Raw genomic sequence first — 18,737 nt, 5'->3', positions numbered from 1 at the left:
CTAAAGGGACAGGAGAGGTGAAATCTGAGATGGGTTAAAATTACTGAAGGATTAAGTTTTCTTCTGCCACTTCATAGAAACTGATTAGATATTATTTAATTGTCCATCTAACAACTAGTACAATTAACATGACAGAAGCTGTCTGAGCACTCAACAGAGGTCTCTTTCACATCTTCTTCTATAAATCATATGCTTTCAGATGAAATTGGAATTTTGGTCCCTGTCTATGGTTTTGAGAACAGAACTAGTGTGAAAGGGCTGGTCTAGATTTTTTAAAAAGCTGTCACACATTTTTAAAGCTGTCATACAGCTACCAAATATATTTTTGTACAACTAACTATGAAACACCTGTTTGTAGATATGTGTAAAAGGAAGGAAAGATTATGTAGTTACTGTAGACAGAAACAGGAAATGCTGCATGTCTTCACTGAAACATTATTGCTATTTAATGTATTGTCGAAGGCTTTCACAGCCAGAATAACTGGAGTGTTGTGTGGTCTGTACTGTATGACCATGTTCTAGCAGCATTTTCTCCTGATTTTTCACCTGCATCTCTGGCCCGCATCTTCAGAGGGTCTGATGGTGGTAAAGCAATTGGAGAATATATATCTGTGCATATCTATACCCCTCCATGGACATTCCAAGGGTATATATACTCCACTTGCTTCATCACAATCAGATCTTCTGAAAATGCCAGCCACAGGTGCAGGTGAAATATTAGGAGAAAATGCCTCTAGAGCACAGTCATACATCCTGGAAACCACACAACACCCCATAACTGTTGTTATTATATTTATGTCAATTCCCCTGAGCAGTCTGTTCTTAAAAGTCAATTAAAACAAGAAGGTCTGAACCTGTCTGCAAAAAGTTAGTAAAGACAGTGCCAGTCTAACCTCTCCAGGAAAGGAAACTTAGAGCAGTGGTTCTCAACCTGTGGATCCCCAGATGTTTTGGCCTTCAACTCACAGAAATCCTAACATCTGGTAAACTGGCTGGGATCTTGGGAGTTGTAGCCCAAAACACCTGGGGACCCACAGTTTGAGAACCACTGCCTTAGAGCTTGGAAGCAGCCACCGAGTAGGCTTTCCTTTATGTTCCCATGAAATTACCTTTGAGTGTGGCAAGATAGAGAGAAGGGTATGACTGCACAGATTGCAAAATGCAGGCAAATTTGCATAGGAGAATGAGATCCTTCATATAACCAGTGTGCCCTCCCACTGTTTGCCAGCGGTACAAGCCATAACTTTCCTTAATAGCATGCTTGCCTTTTTCTCACCTCTTTAGGGCAGTGTAAAGATGGGCCAACAACTTCTGCATGTGGCCCTCCAGATGCATTTGAACTGCAACTCTTAGCAACAGAGGCAATGGAGAAGAATACCGAGAGCTGCCATCCAACCCCATCCAGTGGGCCTCATGGATCCCACATCTAGTTCATTTTTTTCTGCCTAAGTGGAAGGTCTTGCATTTGTCACTGTTGAACTTCATGTTGTTAGTTTTGGGTAATCATCTTTAGAATCTGTTAAGATCATTTTGAATTCTACTCCTGTCTTCTGGAGTATTAGCTATCCCTCCCAATGTATTGTCGAAGGCTGTGTTGAACCTCACAACCTCTGAGGATGCTTGCCACAGATGCAGGTGAAACATCAGGAGAGAATGCGTCTAGAACATGGCCATAGAGTCCAAAAAACCTACAACAACCCACTATCCCTCTCAATTTGGTGTCATCTGCAAACTTGATGATCATGTCTTCTAACCCTTCATTTAAGTCATTAATATAGATGTTGAACAGAACCAGGCCCAGGACCCAGGAACCCTGTGGCACTCCTCTTGTCACTTCTTTCCAGGATGAAGAGGAAGCATTGGTGAGCACCTTTTATCAAAAAATGGTATCAGATTCAACTGGTATAATTTGTTTTTGATAAATCTGTGTTGATTATTAGCAATGACCACATTTGTTTCTAAGTGTTTGCAGACCACTTCATTAATGATATTTTCCAGAATTTCGCCTGATATCAAAGGGAGGCTGACCGGACGGTAATTGTCTGGGTCATGCTTTTTTCCCTTCTTGAAGATAGAGACCACATTTGCCCTCCTCCAGTCTTCTGGGATTTCTACTGTTCTCCAAGAACTCTCAAAGATGATTGTCAGTGCTTCCGAAATGACATCCGCTAGTTCCTTGGATGTAGTTGATCTGGCCCTGGGGACCTGAATTTGTTTAGAGCAGCCAAGTATTCTTGGATGACTTGGTTTCCTATTTGAAGTTGGATTTCCCCTCACCCCTCACCCACTCCGTCTTGCTGAGGTTGAAGATGACTTTTGTTTTGTGAGAAGACTGAGGCAAAGAAGGCATTAAGTAGTTCTGCCTTTTCCCTGTCCCCTGTCAGCATTACCACACCTTCCCCCTTGTCCCTGTTGAACTTCATTTTATTGGTTTTGGCCAATCATCTCTCCAGTCTGTGAAGAGTGTTTTGAATTCTGCTCCTGTCTTCTGGAATATTGGCTCTCCCTCCCAATTTGGGAGGGATAGCCTCACTTCTGGTGACCCTAAGGCAGTGTTTCTCAACCTGGGGGTTGGGACCACTGGGGGGTCATGAAGGGGTGTCAGAGGGGTCACCAAAGACTATCAGAAAACGTAGTATTTTATGTTGGTCATGGGGGTTCAGTGTGGGAAGTTGGCCCAATTCTCTCGTTGGTGGGGTCAGAATGCTATTTGATTGTAGGTGAACTATAAATCTCAGCAACTGCAACTCTCAAATTTCAAGATCTATTTTCCACAAACTCCACCAGTGTTCACATTTGGGCATATTGAGTATTTGTGCCAAGTTTGCTCCAGAGCCATCATTGGTTAAGTGCACAGTGCTCTCTGGATGTAGGTGAACTACAACTCCAGAACTCAAGGCCCTTCCAGTATTTTCTGTTGGTTGTGGGAGTTCTGTGTGCCAAGTTTGGTTCAATTCCATCGTTGGTGGAATTCGGAATGCTCTTTGAATATAGTTTAACTATAAATCCCAGCTACTACAACTCCCAAATGACAAAATGAATCCCACCCAACCCCGCCAGTATTCACATTTGGGCATATCAGGTATTTGTGCCAAATTTGGTCCAATGAATGAGAATACATCTTGCATATCAGATATTTACATGACAATTCATAACAGTATCAAAATTACAGTTATGAAGTAGCAACGAAAATAATGTTGTGCTTGGGGGTCACCACAACACGAGGACCTGTATTAAGGGGTTGTGGAAGGTTGAGAAATACTGCCCTAAGAACAGACCTATAATGGGGTTGTTGAAGGTTTTCATGCCTGGAATCGCTGGGTTGTTGTTGAGTTTTTTGGGCTATATGGCCATGTTCTAGAAGCATTCTCTTCTGACATTTCGTCTGCATCTATGGCAAGCATCTTCAGAGGTTGTGAGGACCTCACAACATCCGAGGATGCTTGCCATAGATGCAGGCAAAATGTCAGAAGAGAATGCTTCTAAAACATGGCCATATAGCCCAGGCCCGTAGCCAGGATTTCGATTCGGGGGGGGGGGGGGGCTGAGTCTGAGTGAAAGGGGGTCTACGCTAGCAAACCTTTTGTATCGTTACCCCAATACCCCCATGCATACGGGATATACTGAGTATGGTGATCAGATCATGATATGAATAAACATAACAGTTTAAATAATGCACCAGGAAGGCCTTTTCGCGAACCACCATGAGAATTTCGGGGCGGGGGGGGGGGGTACATGCTACATGCCTGATATAGCCCGAAAACCTACAACCACCCTATAATGGGGCTCAATCCACTTTGCCTGGCGAGGAAGAAGAGTGATACTAAAAAGAAAAATGGGTTCCCCTAAAACTGTGGAGACCAAAATCCACTCATTGTGGTAATGTGAAAATAACTAAATTAATTCAATGTATATATTACAAATACACATATCAAAAAGAAGAGGAGGAAGAGTGAGGCAGGAGGGAGGAGAAGTCTCTGCCTTCTCTTCTGTGCCCCACTTGCCAGACTTTGGAGAAGGGAAAAGGAGGGGTGGGCGCCCTGCTTTCCTCTGGGGCAGGAGAGAGAAAAAAAAGGGGGGGGCGCCTGAGCCCCTTCCCCGCAAAGGCACGTGTCGTGTTTGAAGCCCCTCCAAACCCGGCAGGGCGCGGGAAAGGCGAGAAGGCCGAGGGTGGTCAGGCGGGGCTCCTTCAGGTGGGGGCTCGTCTCTGCAGCTGCGGGGGAAGGCGGGAGAGGCGGGGAGGGCGGCGCTGGTGGGACAGACTCGGGCGAGCGAGCGAGCGGGTGGGTGGGCGGAGGGAGCGGGCGCGCGCCGTTGGCTGCCTCCGGGGGAAGGCTAAGCAGGCGCCCATTTCCTCCTGCCCGCTTTGGCCGCCCCGCCAGCATCCTCCGCCAGCCTTTGCAGCGGGCAAGGAAGGCGAGGCAAGGAGAGAAGCCCCTGCAGATCCCCAGCCTCGCCGCCCTCCTCCTCCTCCTCCTCCGTTTTCGGCGCAACAGGACGAAGAGTGGCGGCTCGGAGGCCAGGCGCGCGCCAGCAGCAGCAGCCCCGTCTCTTCTCCTGCCTCCGCTGAAAGGGCAGCGTCCTGGGTGAGTGGCCTCCTTTCCCGCCTTTTGCTCCCTTCCTCAATGGAGAGAGAGAGACGGTGGGGGGGCAGGTTTGCAGAGCGGAACGAAATCCCCCTCGGCTCCATTTCTGCCCACTGCAAGCCTTCCCCCGCCCCTCAAGCCGCTCTTTCCTGGGCTCCGCGTGGGGTTTGGTGCCCAGGTGGGAAGGGCTTCCCTGAATGCCACCGACCTACCTGCCTGCCTGCCTGCCTGCCTCCCTCCCAACCCCTCTCGCCTTTCCTTCCCTTTTCCAGGCTGGGAAGAGCCATGACCGCGGAAAAGACCATCCCCATCATCAACGGGAAGCCGGAGGATGCCCTGGACCCCGAAGCCTCCAGCACCACCTTGGTCCACAGCAACGACAAGAAGGTGCACGAGCGGGGCCACTGGAACAACAAGGTGGAGTTTGTGCTCTCCGTGGCCGGGGAGATCATCGGGCTGGGCAACGTCTGGCGCTTCCCCTACCTCTGCTACAAAAATGGAGGAGGTAAGGAAGATGGCACCTCGCCCCCAAGGAAGCTCCCCCACGTGCCCTGGGGCTGTCAAGGAGGACAAAAGCAAATGCCATGAGCACAGGGCTAGGATTGTCGAGGTCCAAGAGTGAGCTGCCCACCAGTCGGGAGGGAAGCAGTACAGAGTCATCTGGAGGTTGACTGATAGAAGCCTAGACTCTATGGCAGGAGTTCTCAACCTGTGGGTCCCCTGGTGTTTTGACCTACAACTCCCAGAAATCCCAGCCAGTTTACCAGTTGTAGGGATTTCTGGGAGCTGAAGACCAAAACATCTGGGGGCCCACAGGTTGAGAACCACAGGTCTAACATTTAGGGCAGGGGCTAGGTAAAGGACCTTGGAGGGCTGCATTTGGCCCATGGACTTTAGTTTGTGGACCCCTGCCCTACTGTAATCCTGCATTCCCCATGTTTAGATGGCCTGAGAACATAGGTTGGCTTCCAGGCACAACATGGGACCCATCTGTTCCCCACAAGTTGAAGGCCAAAACATCTGGGGACCCACAGGTTGAAAACTACTGCTCTGTGGACTCAGTGGGGCTGGAGTTGTTTCATCTGACACCTCTGGGAGTCTGGCTTTGCTTTCAAAGGAAGAGCTCAATTTTAGCTCTCAAATCAATGTTCTACGGCTTGCAGCTGAAGACTGTTGTAAATCTGAGACAACCTCTGAAAGAAAATGTATAGTCTTTTCAAAGAACAGACCAAGTATTTCCCCTGGCAAGAGCTTTTATAGGCAGGAGTGTATTTATCACATTGAGAGTGGACAAGAAAAAAGATGGATATGAGCTTGACCTATGTGTAAACAAAACATGTTGAAGCCCCCAGGGATTTGATTAAAGATTGTCTGGACTCCAAGGGTTTTTTGCCTGCAATATACTGTATTTGGAAGTCTTTGAAGTTCAAGTGAGTTTCTCATTCTAGGTTTTCATAAAAATGCCTCTCATACAGGCACATGTGATATGTTTCATACTCTGTTTAATGGTAGTTATGGAGACATATGCCTACATTCTCACAGTGGAGTAGAAGCATATTTATTTGGTGCCATGGTGTGATTGTTGGATTGTGACTTTGAAGAACAGGGTTCAGCTTGGAAACCCACTGGATGACTGTGGGTAAGACATTCTTTCAGCCTCAGAGGGAAGCAAAAACAAAGCCCCTTTGCATACATCATGCTAGGAAAACCCCATGATAGTGTCAACTTAGAAATGACTTAGAGGCACACAACAACAAATGCGAACTTCAGCAAGGCCCCTTCCATACAGCTGAATAAAATCCCACATTATGTGCTTTGAAGTGAAATATATGGCAGTGTGGACTCAGATAACCCAGTTCAAAGCAGATATTGTGTGATTGTCTTCCTTGATATTCTGGGTTATATGGTTGTGTGGAAGGGCCCTATAACTTAGGGCAGACCCAGACAGGCCTTTATTCTAGGAGAATCCACATTTTAAAAACCCAGATTTTCCTGGGGGCCTGGCCTGTCCACACCCACCTCAGAAAGCAGGCCCTACCCCCCCCTCCCCCAAAGCCCCCAGACCCCTTAGAAAAGTAAAATAAAGTTACTCAGCCTCCATTACAGGCTTCGAGCAGCTCTCCCAGTGCATAGAAGTGATGCACCAGGAGAGCGGGGGAGGGGGAGCAATTCCCCCCCCCCCCCCCACGCTATCCTGCCGTGTCATTTCTATGCACCAGGAAGGCTGCTCGAAGCCTGTAGTGGAGGCCAGGTAAGTCTTCATTACTTTTCTAAGGGGTTTAAGGGCTTTGGGGGAGGGGGTGGGTATTCCTACAGTTTACCAGGCTTTAGGGGAGGGGGTGGGTATTCCCACAGTTCCAGGCACCGGAAATAGTGGGTTTATCCCGTGCCTTCCAAGAAGGTGCAGAATAAATCCACTATCTAATTAATTCACTACAAACCAGGGTTTTCCTGGATTGTAGCAAATTAATTTGGAACTGTCCAGAATGTTGTCAGAGCAGCCCCTCATTTATTGTGGTAGATACCGCAATAAAAGTACTGTCTGGATGGGCCCTTAGTCTGTAGGAGGAGCATTTGGAACATGAGGGAGAGGTATGCTCCAGATCTGGAGATGTTGTGGAACTTTTCTAGAGCTGCTTGAAGTTTACTGGCCAATTCTTGAACACTCAAATGAAATGAATTAAGATTTATGCATCCATACCTCCCGCTTACTTCTTGGGAGGAGAGCAATGTCCAGTCTCGATAAAATAGTGAAGAGTAGAGACATCAGACTGGCAACAAAGATCCGCCTAGTCAAAGCCATGGTATTCCCTGTAGTAACCTACGGATGTGAGAGCTGGACCTTAGGGAAGGCTGAGCGAAGGAAGATCGATGCTTTTGAGCTGTGGTGTTGGAGGAAAGTTCTGAGAGTGCCTTGGACTGCGAGAAGATCCAACCAGTCCATCCTCCAGGAAATAAAGCCCGACTGCTCACTGGAGGGAAAGATACTAGAGACAAAGTTGAAGTACTTTGGCCACATCATGAGGAGACAGGAAAGCCTAGAGAAGACAATTATGCTGGGTAAAGTGGAAGGCAAAAGGAAGAGGGGCCGACCAAGGGCAAGATGGATGGAAGGCATCCTTGAAGTGACTGGACTGACCTTGAGGGAGCTGGGGGTGGTAACGGCCGACAGGGAGCTCTGGCGTAGGCTGGTCCATGAGGTCACGAAGAGTCGGAGACGACTGAACGAATGAACAACAACAACAACCTCCCAAAAAGGCAAGTTCCAGGCAAGGAGAAGGAAGAAAAGGGTGGTGAAGTCTCATGGCTTTAATTTTCCATCTGCAATTACCTTTACAAGGGACCAGGTACTATTTTCATTAAAAAAAATAACCAGAAAACCAGGGAGAGTGGTAGTGAATCTGTCCTTCTATATTTTAAAGAATTTGCTTATACTAAAGGCATTTCTCCTTTTGACAAATTACGCCTCTTGGAGCACATCTGATATATATCATTTCAGTACAACTCACTCCAAAATCACTTCCGTCAAATTTTAAATATTCTCCTTGTGGAAGTATGCTCTCTATCTCAAATTTGACAGGCTTTATCTCTCAGAAAAATGATCTATGCCAGTAACTTTCACCGATTCTGCCAAGAAGTGAAAAGGTTAGGGATGTTTTGAAAAACCACAACCTTCCTTAATTTGTAAAACCACCAAGCATAGAAATCTCTTCAGTTATTTGATTGATGTTTGGCAGTCTTCACATTCCACATTAGCAAGCGCAATATGACATATGTTGATTCCCTCAGCCCTATGGTGTACCTTATATCTCCTTAACCTGGGTCGACTTATCAATGAGCCAGTTTGAATACTATAGCTTAGCTCTTATCAGAAAAGAAACCATTCTCTTTTCTGAGTGATGAAAGGAAAGAGCTTAGTCCCTCTCAAGAAAACATAAAAGAAATAATGACTCCTCTGCTCTCTCCACTGTGGTGCTGGTTCTGGCTTTTTTTTAATGCTTGGATGGAGAAATGGCAGGGGTGACTAGGGCAGCTGGCCCTCTCAGTGAGCATTGGTGCTTTGCCCTCTTTAAAGAATGCTCCTTGACTTATCCATGGGTCATATCAAAATTCATAATTTTGGCTACAAAATCTGCTCTCAACTTATACATAAGTATATATGGTAGGTGAAGCCCCCGGTGGTGAAGTGAGTTAAACTGCTGAACTTGCTGACCGAAAGGTCAATGGTTCAGATTCTAGGAGTGGGGTGAGCTCCCACTGTTAGCCCCAGCTTCTTCCAACCTAGCTGTTCAAAAACAGGCAAATGTGAGTAGATCAATAGGTACTGCTTCTGCAGGAAGGTAATGGCTGTCCATGCACTCATGCTAGCCACATCACCTTGGAGGTGTCTATGGACAACACTGGCTCTTTACTTTAGAAATTGAAATGGTCATCACCCTACAGAGTCTGACATGAGTAGACTTGATGTCAGGGGAAACCTTTACTTTTTATATGGTAGGTACGGGCCAAGTTTACTCAGTGAGTGTCATGGCTTAGCAGGGACTTGAACCTCAATTTTTTGTATGACAGTAGTGAGATAAATTTATCTGTCAGCCACAGTCCAGTACAGAACTTATTTTGATATAAACTCAAGAATTCCCCTGGCCATAATGTTTACAGAAAGAAAACCACTGAATATTTAGAACACCCAGCATTGCTTCTTGGAGACAGAGGTCAGAATACATTTTAGTGTCTGTTGAATTTTCTACTCCCCCCTTTTTAACAGTAAACTATGCCATATATTAAATTTGCTCTGGAAACTGTTACAGCACTGTTTTGCTCTGTGAGTACTCTTGTTTGAAAAAAAAATCAAAGCTGTCTTGGTTGTGCAGAATTAGTAGCATGTGGCTTTGGATTTTGGCCAGAAATGTTAAATGGGATGGACTGCCATACTGTCATAGCATGACAGTGCTTACATTATTAATGGAAGAAGGAAGACAGAGTAGATTATGAGCCAAAGAAGGGACATGTGTACTGAAATAAAGCTGAGCACATGGAGCTATGAAACAGAATGAAATGTTACTCATAGTAGAGCTGTAGTGGAAATTAGATCAGTAATAAGAAATTACATGCTTTAGACATTGAATGCTCTCCAAAATACAGTGTTGTTATTTTTTCGTTAATTCATCTAACAATTTATGACACCCTTAAGCCAAACTTATTATGGAGGGTTTTTTTTTTTGCAAGATCTGTTCAAGTCTGGCACTCAAACTACTACATCACACTATACACCTGTTGTTGTTGTGTGCCATCAAGTCATTTTCATCAAGTCATTTCCAACTTACATTCAGAAGCCTTTTCCTCCCTCTGAATCTGAGAAAGTGTGGCTTGCCCAAGGTTACCCAGTAAGTTTCTGTGGCCCACATGGGGATCTGAATTCCAGAGTCCTAGCCTAGCATCCTAACCATTGCATTAGTCTGGATCTTTCTAACATTACATTTATTATCTTACTTGTGAAGATTTACTTCTAAGTAAATAGAATAATAGAGTTGGAAGGGACCACACAAGCCATCCAGTTCAAACCCATGCCTGCAGGAAAGGTACAGTCAAATCACCCCAAGGCGCAAGGTCCATTTTTGAACAGCTCTTACTGTCAGGAAGTTCTTCCTAATGTTCAGATGGAATACCCTTTCCTGTAATTTGAATCCTAGAGGCACTGATTTGATCTTCAAGAGACAGAAGTTATGCAAATATGTGCTAGTGGTTTGTCATAGGGTAACCAGGTTGGGTTATGGCATATTCAAAAGCTGGAGCAGTCAGGATTCCATCAGGTGTGCCCATGCCTTTGGAGACACTTGTAGTATCTTTTTCTATTGAGGCCCCAGATTTTTAAACACACGCACACACACACACACACACACACACATATATATCCAGCCCTGCAAGCACTGAAAATATTTAGATATTGCAAAAAGACACTGAACTCATGAGACAAGCATACCAAGCAGTACCAATAATGCCTTTCTTTACTTTTGAGTATTCTGCTAACAGTGGTAGGCCACATTCTTATTTGTTTTTTGGAATGAAAAGCACCAAAATAATTTGCCATTTTTGGTTTGCTACAGTACCAAAAAGTTCAGTGTGTAGGTGTGTTTGCTTTTTTGTATTGCTTTCTGTTGCTACATAGTGTCAGAACAGCAAGACAACATTAATTCTTTTGTTCTAGCCATGATTCTTGTAGGTTACTCTTAGTCTGTTTCTCAAAATGTTTTTATTATGACAGTAAAGAAATTGGGCACATCATTTTTATGCTAGTTGGGTAACCAAACCTTCCTTCTCCAAATTTATGGTTGTCAGGCCGAAATGAGGAATACCGTATTTTCTGCAAACTATGGTACTCTTTCTATTTCATCACACTAGAGAATGAATCTTACTACAGCTGCATTGGTTACCAATTGAGCACCAGATCACTTTCAAAGTGATGGTACTCACCTTTAAGGCCTTGCATGGTCTGGGGCCAATGTATCTGAGGGACTGCCTCACCCCCTACCAACCCCAGAGATCCCTCCGTTCTGAGGACCAAGATCTACTGGAAGTCCCCAGTGTCAAGACCTTGCGTCTAACAGCAACCAGACGCAGAGCCTTCACAGCAGTGGCACCATCACTCTGGAATACTCTGCCACCTGAAGTCCGTGCCTTGCGGGACTTACCAGCTTTCCACAGGACATGTAAGACATACCTGTTTCGACAGGCTTTTAATGTTTGATACTGCTGTTTTTAAATTGTTTTAAATTGCTTTTAAATTTTGTTAGATTTTAGCCATTCTTGTAAGCCGCTTCGAGCCCCAGGGGAGTGGTGGCATATAAGCTTAAATAATAAATAAATAAATAAATATGCTTTCTGCCTCCTGCAATATTCTGGGATTTATAGTTTAGTGAGGCTGTTACAGGCTCATCCTTAAACTACAAACCCCAGAATTCTGCAGGAGGCAGAAACCAGATTCAAAGTGGATTCATTCTCTAGTGTGATGAGGCCATTTGTCATTTATTTGACTTTCTAAGCACACTTTTTAGTACCTAGTTCAATATTTACCCAGAATTACAGTTACCAACAGTGTTAAATCTAGGAAGTATTAGATTCATTGATATTTTGCCATTTTACTAGCAACAGAATCGGGCCCCATTATCATAGTTCAAATCAGTCAATGAATGAAAAACCGAGTTTCAGAAAATTCCGGTGAAGTAGATCACATCCTAGGAAGCATTTATATTTATGTGACACAATTCATCAATTCATGCATGCTCTTTTCTATGTGAATATTGTAGCATGACGGTTGATAATGTGGTCAAAACACATAATTTTGCTAGAATATTTGAAGAGAGCATACAGAAACATCTTTTAAACATGACAGCCAATCCTAAGGATGCAGAGATGCAGCTTTTGTAAAATAGCTGAAAACACCTTTGAAAATCTGGCAGGCTGATAGTTTCAAAACAAAATGTCATCACAGTATTAGAAGCGTTTCCAGTAAGTGTAAAGAAGAATCAAGCCTGAAGAGGTGTTTGTACTTTTTGGCATTCTTTCAAAGATTTTACTTCCTTGATCTTTATCATTATTTTATAATTACCGTATTTAATTATCCACTCTGAGTTGTAAAACTTCCACATGTTTATTCACATTTTTGGTTGTTCTTTGGCTGAACTTCCTCCTATTTTTTTCTTTTACTTACTTATTTACTTACTTTGTTTTCTATCCTCTCCCTCACTGAGGGACCCAGAGCGGCTAACACTCAGCAATGATTCAATGCCATTCAACATAATACAATACTATTAGAAAATACACAAACTTGCAAAAAAAAATTCAAACAGCAATATATAAAACATTTTATCCTTTTTTCTGTAGATTTTTTGTGATTAAATATTATGGCTTGAGAAATTTAAAGACATTCTCAAGCTATACCTTGAGAAATCTCTAACAATAGCTTTCAGCCAGGTCTTATTGTAGGTTCTTCCAAAATGGAGACCAAGAATGGAAAGGATAATGTATAAAACATGCCTCTGTATATACTATTTTGCTTGTTTTTGGAAAAGTAAGCTGATAAAGCAAGTTGTATATAAATGTCATTACTTGTAATAGTATTTGGTGACTAGAAAGCCCTTACTTTTTTGCTAAGACATGCTGATATTTGCATGTGATGGGAATGAAGCCGATGCAGTATTATCACATATGGAACCAAATTCATTGTCTCAAGCTACTGCATACCATTCATTTTCCAGAATCATTTTTATTTTTAAAAATAATATCTTTAAGATAGAGTTTTGCATAGTTTTACCATTTTATTAATTAAAATCTTATTTATATATATATTGGTGTCATTACACTTACAGTTTATAGGACCCAATAAAGATATTTTTATTTTCAAAGCTGTTTATTTTCAGAGTTAAATAATGATATGGCATGTCTCATGAACAAAAAAAAAAAAGAGAATATAAGAACATTTAATGGTTTCCTTTGAAATTAGCCAACTAGCTTCCATGATCAACCATTGAATACTAACAGATTTTCATATGAAAATTAAGCTAGCATTTCATAATTCACCTGAACTAGTTATGCTTTTGTTAAGTTATATTGTTCATAATACACATTTGAAGTTGCTCTACTGACTTTCAGTGGAAGTCTTCTTAAGTATACTGGAACATGTGCTACATTAGTTATATGGATGCCATTTTTAAAATTTGCCTTTTTAACAGAAAACACACAATTAAAGAATAACATATACACAACGAACAACATAATTTCTCTCACCAACGTACAGTTCTACTTTAACTAAATGTAAATCTAAACTGCAAACATATATTCATAAATTAGTTTTAAAGTGGGGTTCCTACTCGCCTTTTTTGATTTCTCTATAGTTTGACATTCTTCTCTTCCACTTTATATCCAACAGGTTATTTACTTCTGCTTGTTTTTACATTATCAAATGGATATCCCAACTGTTTATATCTCTAAACTTGTACATGAAGACATTTTCTATCTCTCAGATATTTATTGATAGTAAAATTTCCATTCTTCTAAGAATGCATTTAGTGATGTATCCTTCGACAAAATTGTCAACTTGTCCATTTCTATTAGCTTCTATTTGGTTGGCCAATTTTTTTACAGTTGGTATTTTTGTTTTGTTTTTTCATTGTTGACCATATATAATTATTGCCACTTTTAACATTTACTGCAGTTCCTAACTCCTCTTCCTTTATTTCATTTGATCATCCAATAGTCCTAATAATAAGAGTTCTGTTTGAAGTTCATTCCTTGGATTACTCCATGAATTTCTTATTACATGTCCACCACATATGATAATATGAACCTTCACAAACTTCACATTTCTAACATTATTATTTGATCCTTCATACATTTTTGATATTGCGGAGCAGTGGTAAATGCCATCTAAATATCATTTTGTAAACATTATATTTAAGATTATTACATATCATACATTATAGTTCCTTCCACCAATTTCTCCTCAGTTCTCTAATTCTGTATTATAGTCAAAATTCTTTGCCCACTTAATAGTAATAGTAATAATAATAATAATAATTTATTTCTAGACCATCCTCTCTCCCCAATGGGACTCAGGGCGGTTCACATACATATAAAAGGCAAACATTCAATGTCATAATTAAGATCACACCATATCAAAAGACAGGAAATTAATCATTAACAGTCTTATTACAATAAAAGAATTAAGATTAAAAGTATAAAAGATACAAATACTTAAATAAAACATGATTACACCAATAAAATATAATTACACAAAATATGTATCCTAAGCAGTTAAAATGACAATTTCAATTAATCTTGATGTATTGACCATCTTTCATTATTTTTTTTCTCTGTTTGGAAAATGATTCCTGTACTGATATCCATAGCAAAGTTTTGGAGCATAATCCGGATTTATATTAACCTCAAATTGTCAATGGAACTCTCCTGACACAATGATTAGCAAAATCTGAATTTATCACTATTATTGGGATAATTCGGAACAGAAATAGCATTTGCAGTAGGATATTAATTTTAATTGATGCAGTACATCCATGTAATGATAGCTATACTTTGTTCCATTTTTATAAATCCTGTTCAATTTCTCCTCAGATTTTATTGTCGTTATTCCAGAATAAAACTGATTTTTACATCAACAATGATTAAAGCATTGTTTGAAAAAGATAGCACTGTAGTTTCCTTGTGCTTCTCAAGTGAAATGATGTAGGGACCAGCACAACCCCTCCCCAAATGTTTGAGGACCCAGTAGCATATTTGTTTATTCTTTTATTGGAAACTCTATGGGCCGGCAGCTGATGGATTGTGAACTGGCACTTGTTTAGGGACCATTAAATATGTATGACTGGTCTAGGACTATGAATGTATACTTGAAATAAAACATCTTATTTTTTAAAAACAACCAGTTGTAATCCTTACTAAATGCTTGCTTTCTAGGTGCTTTTCTCATACCCTACGTGGTTTTCTTTATTTGCTGTGGAATACCAGTGTTTTTCCTGGAAACTGCATTGGGACAATTCACGAGTGAAGGAGGAATTACTTGCTGGAGAAAAGTGTGCCCATTGTTTGAAGGTACACATTGAGTTATCATTCTTTTTCTCTTTCATGTTTGGTGCATAAATCAATGTAAAGATATCAATATGTGGAAATAAGAATTTATGGGTTTTGAAAATATCAGACAAAACAACTGGATATTTTTAATATTATCACCAACAAAAATATGTAGCTTATTAATTTCAAAGTGCCTACTTTTCCTACTGATGTATATTTAGTCCTGCATTGTATTTACTCTGACTTTATACCACATGACTGACCCAGAATGCAGAACTTCAGATCAGCCCTGGGGAAGTCTTTATGGCCAGTCCTGACTGTCCTCTTTCTGTTCTTGTTGGAGTGGTGATCACCAGCTGCAAAATGGCTGGTAGCTAGTGTTCATCACATGGAGTGACATTGGCCAGGATGCCATGGAGTGACATGGGAAAGGAGAGGGAGAAACTAAGGAATTGCCCCCTCCTTGCCCCCTCCCTTCTCTGATTCCCCATGCACCCTGACTAAGGTCACTCCAGACAATGAGTGATGGGCAACAGCCATTTCACAGTTGGTGGGCACCACTATGAATGAGAACAGGAGGAGGGTAGTAAATGCCATCCCATGTCCCCAGACCTAGGATTACATAATTGCCATGTCAAAGTGTGGCTGTTTCCAATACAAAAGTAGCCTAGAAGCTTGGTTTGTTCTGGGATTTTGAGGCAACCTATGGGTTTGTCTGGAGCACCTTTTCTTAACATGATTCTAGTCTGTATTAATTTGAATCAGCTCTGTGCATGATATTGATATCACAGAACTAATCTGCACCCCATTCAGAGTTAGGTGTCCCTGTGAAATGCCCATGGCCTTATCCTATTTCCTGCTTCTGTAGCACTGAGGTTAGGAATGTGAGATGATTCATATCTACTTCAACCATGACTTTATTGATGGTCTTAGATATTCCAATGTACTTCTTCTCATCCCATGTGGGTATGAGGATTATGATGTGGCATATCTCACAAATATCTATTAGTTAAATAACACAGAGATCTGGAAAATTTAGAAAAGCAAACTTTGCTTTTACACTACTCTGCATTGGTTCCTTCTATTTCATGGATTTTCAGGATCTCTTTGGCTCTCACAATCTCCAACAAAAATGTATACACTTAACCCATTATGTAGTTTTGTTATTTAATAATCATTGCTGTGTTTAATTCCACAATGTTAACAGATATTTTTTGAGGATATTCACATCAGCTTTAAAGATTAAAAAGTGAATTGTGTTTCCAAGAATTAAAATTTTATTCAATCTAATAATTCATCTTTGTAGTATATTCCTTGTGTGCCTTAGAAAAACTAATAGGGTCTATCTTTTTGTCTTTTTCAGGTATTGGATATGCTACCCAGGTTATTGAGGCACACTTGAATGTTTATTACATCATCATTCTAGCATGGGCTATCTTTTATCTGTTCAACTGCTTTACTACTGAGCTTCCTTGGGCAACCTGTGGACATGAATGGAATACTGGTATGGGAACTGTAACACTATCACTTTAAATGCAGAGTAATTTTAAATTAATGACACCAAGGGGTATAATTTTAGAAATGAACTTCATCGTTCAGATTTGTGGCACAGCATGTAAAATAGTGAAATATAGATTGCAAGATTTATTATTGTTTTATTAATGAATATCCATACTTCGTTTGATACTTTTTTACCTCACCACTTGTTTAACATTTTAGTTGCAATAGAAATATTGTTTTTAGAGTTTCTCCAGATGTTTGTAACTTAGGGACTGCCTGTCCCTAAGTTACAAACAGGAGAAATCATTTTTTTCTCTTCCAGTAGTAGCCTTTGAACATAGCAGGCCCTCATTTTTTTTAGTTTCCCTAAACTTAGAGATTATTTTTTGAGGTGCTCCAGATAAGAACCTATCAGAAGAGGCATATCCTTCTGTATATATCTCTGACTAATATTAATTCTTCTTTGTGTCTAAATAGGAAATAATTTATATCCTAGTATAAGATTTTTGAAATATATACAAAGTTTGTCTGTAACATTCAGCATCATAAATGAATTTGTTCATTGCATTTGAAATCTTAAGGACTATCCAAAATGCGATGTGTGTTTTGATATTCTTCATATGATCTCTATAATACTTTTATTTTGGTAAGAATAATAACCACTTACCTTGCTTTTTAATTCACCGAACAACTCTAGATTTTTGTTTAGGTCTCTAAAGTTTTGGTAAATTAAATGTCTTGTGCACATATTGGAGATGATAGCTGTGTGTTGTGTGCTCTTTGGCATCTGCAAAGAAAAGCATAGCCAGTATTGAACACTCTCCAAACGTTATGTGTCAGCTCAACAATAGAGAATGGCTTTGATCTCTTTCCACTATTTTGTCTGATGCCAGAGATTACAGTGTGCCAAATGGTAGCTTTCTCACTTGCCATATTAAGGCTATTATGGAGTGACTGCTGGTAGGAAATGATTCCTTGGCTAGTGATAGGCATTGGGAATTCAACTGCATTCAGCCATGTGAAACACGGTGATTGTTGTAATTCTCTAACAATCAGAGCAACTCAAAGTCTATTTCTGTTGTTTTAGAAACTAGATTGGCTCTTGTAATTTTAAAAAGAGCAAATTGTATGGGAAAAACATATATGTGGAAAATTACTGTGAATTGGTCGCCACATTTTTAAAAATTAAAGTGACTTTAAAGAATACAACAATATCATAACATTTTTTCTTTGTTCTTTTACAGAGCATTGTGTGGAATTTCAAAAACTTAACATGAGCAATTGCACTCAACAACATTTGAAGAATGCTACTTCTCCAGTCATGGAATTTTGGGAGTAAGTCAAAATCAGCATTAGTTTTGAATGGCATTCAACATCTTTTTGGAAAAAAATGTAATTCATTCCTGATTTGAATGAAATTATGAACTGACTAGCAAGATTTCAGACTGCTGACATTAAAATTCCAAGTGTTTTCACACAAAGTGAGATTGAAAATTATGGTCTTAAAAGCTTATAATATGTGCATATAGTCCTAACCAACTCATTGTTTTTCTGGGCAAATCACAGTGAACGGTTAAAAATTACTTTCCAGAATTCTGGCTTTTTGCAAAACGTATTATTGCTTGATATCTCTCACTTGGCAAAATAAGTAGTGATCTTTGTGCTTGTTTGTGAAGCCTTTGTGTAAGCAGAATTTCTAGTTTTCCTTTTTCCTGATAAGGCAGAGCCATGGGTACGAGTGCTTGTTGATGATTCTGGTTTGCCTGAATCAATCCCAAAGTCCTGGTTTTGTGCAACAATAAACCATGAATGAAAAGCTTGTGGTTTCTGTACCTGTTATTACTTTCTACAGGAGAAACACCTCCAATTTCCTAATTGTCAAGGCATTATTTTCCCAAAGCCTTGATGGTATTCCTGTACACCAGCCAGGCCACCCAGCAAGGAAAGCAGAATTATTGCTTCTAGCATGAGCTGTTGTGTTATCTATAGATGATAAGAAAGGTTAATTACTCCTCACTTTAAAATCATTAGGAGAAGGACAGACAATAATTTTATTTATATGTACTT

At 40.7% G+C, this 18,737-nt stretch overlaps 1 protein-coding gene across 1 annotated transcript in view; it reads left to right on the top strand.

Moving 5' to 3' along the window:
- The first annotated feature begins 4,311 nt into the window (after positions 1 to 4,311).
- SLC6A11 (solute carrier family 6 member 11) overlaps positions 4,312 to 18,737 on the top strand; it is a 121,185-nt gene continuing 106,759 nt past the window's right edge. The window contains exons 1-5 of the mRNA XM_060765930.2: positions 4,312 to 4,586; positions 4,859 to 5,091; positions 15,057 to 15,191; positions 16,534 to 16,674; positions 17,915 to 18,005. Of these exons, the coding sequence (XP_060621913.2) occupies positions 4,872 to 5,091; positions 15,057 to 15,191; positions 16,534 to 16,674; positions 17,915 to 18,005 (587 nt within the window). The 5' untranslated portion in view covers positions 4,312 to 4,586; positions 4,859 to 4,871. The remainder of the gene's footprint in view (positions 4,587 to 4,858; positions 5,092 to 15,056; positions 15,192 to 16,533; positions 16,675 to 17,914; positions 18,006 to 18,737) is intronic.

The sequence above is a fragment of the Anolis sagrei genome, chromosome 2 (genome assembly GCF_037176765.1).
Source record: "Anolis sagrei isolate rAnoSag1 chromosome 2, rAnoSag1.mat, whole genome shotgun sequence".
Lineage (NCBI taxonomy): Eukaryota > Metazoa > Chordata > Lepidosauria > Squamata > Dactyloidae > Anolis > Anolis sagrei.
Note: the sequence above shows the minus strand (reverse complement) of the source record. Positions and strands in the feature narration are given on the sequence as shown.